The 5670-nt window shown below is 37.5% G+C and overlaps 1 protein-coding gene across 1 annotated transcript; it reads left to right on the forward strand.

Annotated features, from left to right (window-relative positions):
* Nucleotides 1-1298: 1298 nt before the first annotated feature.
* LOC114628278 (putative vomeronasal receptor-like protein 4) lies at nucleotides 1299-2195 on the forward strand. Its single transcript, XM_028776247.1, has one exon. It carries the CDS (start codon nucleotides 1299-1301, stop codon nucleotides 2193-2195), a length of 897 nt encoding a protein of 298 aa, XP_028632080.1.
* Nucleotides 2196-5670: the final 3475 nt, after the last annotated feature.

Consider the following 5670-nt stretch of genomic DNA (forward strand, 5'->3'; position numbering starts at 1 on the left):
CACCTGAGTTTCTAATCTTAGCCATTCTGACTGGTGTGAGATGGAATCTCAGGGTTGTTTTGATTTGCATTTCCCTGATGACTAAGGACACTGAACATTTCTTTAGGTGCTTCTCAGCCATTTGAGTTTCCTCAGTTGAAAATTCTTTGTTAAGCTCTATACCCCATTTTTTAATAGAGTTATTTGGTTGTCTGGAGTCTAATTTCTTGAGTTCTTTATATATATTGAATATTAGCCCTCTATCAGATGTAGGATTGGTAAAGATCTTTTCCCAATTTGTTGGTTGTTGTTCTGTCCTATTGACAGTGTCCTTTGCCTTACAGAAACTTTGCAATTTTATGAATTCCCATTTGTCAATTCTTGATCTTAACAATTTGGACTAAAACTGGGGTGAGAGTTATTTCAGTCTATCTCCAGATGCCACCTCATTGGTCCTAAATTTTATAGAAATGATGAAAGCAAGGTAAGGAACTATGTACACATATGTAGTAATGATCCTCAGTTTCCAGAGCTAGGATTAGCCTATTTCCTGGCACCAGGGACCAGGGCTTTGGTGGTTGACCACATCCATTCCCAGTATGATAGTTCCAATAGATATCTGGGTCTATTGATGATAACATTAAAATCTTACTTTATGTTCTTCATTATATAATTTTTAAATAGTGAAAATATTGGGCCCTAAGCACCTAAAATGCAATAATAAGAAAGATAAATAACTTTTTTTTAAATTGAAAGCCAAAATGTTATACTTGGCAAATAAGAAGTGCTGTAGATATCAAAATGTGGTTAAATTTGAGAGGTGTTCACTAAGTTGAAAAAAATGAAACTTTACAGATGTTTGTACATGCCACGTGGTACAGGCAGACAGATTAGCAAGAACACATGGCTTACAGAACTGGATTATAGACATGTGATAGAATGAAATATAAAATGCTTAGAGAAGTGATGATTGGAGCCTGTGTTAATGCAGCCATACTGAGAGAGCACAGATGAGATATATCAATATTTGAACAAGTAGACTCAATTTTATAATATAAATTAATTATATAGCTAGGAAATTTAGATTTTTGAAAATAAGTCTTTTTTAAAGCATTTGAGCCTATATGGCATGGCTAACAAAGAGTGCCACAAATGAAAGTTCAGGGTCAACAAATGTGAATAATAATATATATCATCACCTTATCCTCCAGAATGGTAAGATCATTTGAAAGATATTTATCTCTTACCTATCAGGATTTCTTGATGATTTCTTCCAAAAAGTATTTCCTGGATCAAGTATTCCTGCTTCAGATCTAAGGATGGTTTTGGACCCTTTCAAGGGCACAGTCTTCCTCTGTCTCACTGGACTCGGTACCATGGGAAACAGCTTAGTTTTTGTGAGTTACATGCACATGTTCCAAAGCACTGAGAAGAAACCTATCCACCTCATTCTTGCTCACTTGGCACTTACGAATATCATAATGCTTCTTTCAAAAGGAATGCTAAAGATAATAGAAGCCTTTAATTTTGGAAACTTCTTAAATGACATCAGTTGTAAAGTTGTTGTTTACCTGGCAAGAGTGTCCCGGGGTCTCTCCATCTGCATCAGCAGTCTCCTCACTGTGGTCCAGGCCATCACCATCAGTCCCAGACACTCCATGTGGCAGAGGCTCAAGCTAAAGACTCCACAGCACATTCTCTCCTCACTGCTCTGCCTGTGGATACTCAATTCCTTGGTCAGCATGAACTTACCATATTACATTAAAAGTGTCAACAGTATGAACATAACACAGGTTAAAAACAGTGGCAATTATTGCTATTTTCTGCCAGAAAGCTGGATAACAAGATGGACTTTTCTCACCCTCATGATCCTGAGAGATGCAGTGTTTCAGGGTGCCATGGGAGGGGCCAGTGGCTACATGGTATTTCTTCTCCACAAACACTACCAGAATGTCCTCTACCTTCAGAACTCCAAGTTTCTCTACAGAACTCCCCCAGAGCTGAGAGCTGCTCAAAGTGTCCTCCTTCTGATGTTGTGTTTTCTTTTCTTTTATTGGGCAGATTGTTTTATTTGCTTATCCCTTACTTTCTCCATAGAGAATTATCCTACAATATTATATGTTCCAGAGTTTTTAACCATTGGTTATGCAGTTCTCAGCCCCTTTATGCTGATTCACAGAGATGGACATCTGACTAAATGTTGTCATACTCAGTAAGAGAGATCAGACATTGATAAATGTCCACTGTTTCTTTGAGCATGCAAATTAGAAAACTTGGTAATTTTGTTTTGGTAGCATAATACAGGAGTTTGGTACCATAATACTAAGAGTATTTGCATAAAGGTAGATTTTCACTTACCAAATGGTGACAGTGTTTAGCTAATAATGAAGCTGAGAAAAATTCAAAGCCTCAACTGTTCGTTTTTCCATCTTCCCATCCTTCATGAAATAGCTGATGCTCTCTTTTGTCCATAAAGTATCATTCATGGTTACCACTTCTAGTAGCAGAAGGAGTTGTGACAGCACATCCTCAATACATGTTAAAGGCAGTATGTATTTATTACAGTGAATCTCATTGAATTATCATGATAAGAGATTAACAATTATAATAAATATAAATGCATTACATTTACTTTTCAGAAACAAATGATTTCAAAATTCTGTATAATTACTTTGATAGTCACACTTTGACCTAAAATTTTCAGTCCGAGATTTGATCTTTCAGATATAACTGTTTGTTTATTTTGTTTCAGTCTTAGTTTGAATGTTTGAGAGAATCTTTGTAAATAGCTCTGACCATCTGAACTGGTTTAGCTTGGGCAAAGGGTTCCTTCTAACTTTACTTTTCAAAATGTGTATATCAGACAGAGCAAAAGCCTTCATGGGTTGCAACATTATTTTCAAAACTAGAAGTCCAGTAACAGTTCCTTTTGCTTGTGGTTAAAGACAGCTGTACAGATTCATCTCAGATATTTCTCATTGAACTTATGATAGAATGGGCAAGATTGATCTGTTACAGTATGATGCATTAGGTGTATTTATAATTCATTTTACAATCTATGTAGAGTATTTCTTTTTAAAGTACTGTAGAACAGTATTTAATTGCAAAGTACCAGTAATACAATCCAAGGAAATATGAAAGAATGGAAAGCATACTTGCCTCATTTGAGAGAACCTAAGAGAGTAGAAACAAATGAAGATGAAATACATAGTTTCCTCCTGTTGCTCATTGGATTATTTATTAATCTATTCACATGAAATTTGTAAATAAACAAAATATTGACTTTGGAAATGACTTCTGTTTCTGTTTGAAGAATAGTTTTGTTTTGTTTTTCCTAGAAATGCCTGTTGAACTTGAACTGCCAATCTCTGTCTCTGAAACCTAGGAAAGGTCCTAGCTCCCAATTAACTGATGATTTAATTTTGAGTTTTTAAAAATAGGACCCAAGTCATATGTTGGTAGAATGCATAGTGTTGAGAATAAGGTATTTGATCTAGTCCCCATGAAAGATTTGTGATACTTTTACTGATTTCACACATTTAAGAATGAGCGGAAATTGGTGTAGACAGACTTACACTTCTTGTCTTTCTCTTCCCTTACTGTATGTACTTGGGTCTTTTACTTCTCTATTGAACAAGGATGAAAGTTTCTTTCTTTAATTTAATGATGCAATACATCACAGTTAACCAGGATTAGGGGTTTGTTTTCCTTAAAGAATTATATTTTGCTTAAATACAAGATTATTGTATTTCTTGATCTAGTTTCACAGCTTTCCTGTGGCAGACTTGTTGGAACAGCTTGTGTAGGTAGCAAGACAAGAGAAGCAGTTCCTGATATGTCATTGATAATTGATGCCAAAGGAAGGAATGTTAATTCTTTAAATGCAATTAGGAAGATATAAAAAGAGTAAATAATGAAGACCAGTTGATTAAGCATGAAAATTAGAAGATGTCTAGATGAGAAACAAAAACAAAAGAAAGAACAGAATTCTGAAGGTTTAGATAGACTTTGACTTCCTCAAATAAAAGTTATGTTGTTTCCTACAAAAAAAAAATGTAGAATTAAGAACATGTAAATTACACCAGGAGTAGTATAATATAGTAGACAGTAATTAAGAGAAGGATTTATGAGTGGCTTTGTCACACACCGAATACTGTAGGAGCTAGTAGGCAGACAATGGAAATACTAAACATTAGAACACAGTTCCAAGTCAAACACAGAAGGAAACTCTGCATTGGTTTGCCTGTGAATGCTGTTATACTTGGATTCAGCTGTAAAATTGACACAATCCAGAGCCACTTAGGAGATGGGAACCTTAATCTAAGAGTTGACCAGAACAGATTAGTTTGTTCTAATAAGATTTCTAGTGTTTCTTTTTTATTTTTTTCTTGGTTATTTTATTTATTTACATTTCAAATGATATCTCCCTTCTCAGTTTCCCCTCCACAAACCCCCTATCCCCTCCCCCATTGCCCTTGCTTCTATAAGGTTGCTCTCCCACCCAATGACCCTCTCCTGACTCAGCACCCTAGCATTCCCATATGCTGGCATCGAGCCTACACAGGACCAAGGGGTTCCCCTCCCATTGATGTCAGATACAGCAGTCCTCTGCTACATATGCAGCTGGAGTCATAGGTCCCTCTATGTGTTGGTGGTTAGTCCCTGGGAGCTTTAGAGGTCTGGTTGGTTGATATTATTGCTCTTCTTATAAGGTTGCAAACCCCTTCAGTTTCTTCAGTCCTTCCCCTATCTCCTCCATTGGGGCCCCAGCACTCAGTCTGATGGATGGCTGTGGGCATCCTCATATGTATTAGTCAGGCACAGCCTCTCAGGGGACAGATATATCAGGCTTCTGTCAGCAAGCACTTCTAGGCTTCAGCAAGAGTGTCTGGGTTTAGTGTCTGTAAATAGGAAGGATCCACAGGTGAGACAGTCTCTGGATGACCATTCCTTCAGTCTTACTGCTCCACTCTTTGTCCTTGCATTTTCTTTTGACAGGAGAAATTCAGGGTTAAAATTTTTGAGACAGGTAACTGGCCCCATCTCTCAACCAGGGGCTGTGCCTATCTACTGGATATGGTCTCTACAGGTTTTCTCTCCCTTTTGTTGGGTATTTCAGCTAGTATCATCCCTGTTGGGTCCTGGGAACCTCTTGAGTCCCTCAAATCTGGGAATCTCTAGTAGCTACCACCAATTTCCCATCCCCCACTTTTACACCTCAGTTTAAATTCCTGACCCTCTGTACTTCTTTTCTGTCTGCTACCATACCTGACCCTGCCCCCTTTTCACTCCCCCTTTTCTCTCCCTCCCAGATCCCTCCCTCCCTCTACTTCCTATAACTACTTTTCTCCCCATTCTGAGTAGGAATGAAACATGCACACTTTGGTCTTCTTTCTTGGGTTTCATATGTTCTGTGAGGTATATCTTGGGTATTCCAAGTTTTTTTGTGGCTAATATCCACAAGTCAGTGGGTACATACCATGTGTGCTCTTTTGTGTCTAGGTTAACTCATTTAGGATGATATTTTCTAATTCCATCCATTAGCTGAAGAATTTCATGAAGTCATTGTTTTTAATAGCTGAGTAGTACTCCATTGTATAAATGTACCACATTGATAGAGCAGGTCACAGGCAGCAGCTCCATACCCAACCCCAGAAAACCAAGAGAAACAGGGACTCCCAGGAGCTTAAA

The sequence above is a fragment of the Grammomys surdaster genome, unplaced genomic scaffold (genome assembly GCF_004785775.1).
Source record: "Grammomys surdaster isolate TR1022 unplaced genomic scaffold, NIH_TR_1.0 267, whole genome shotgun sequence".
NCBI lineage: Eukaryota > Metazoa > Chordata > Mammalia > Rodentia > Muridae > Grammomys > Grammomys surdaster.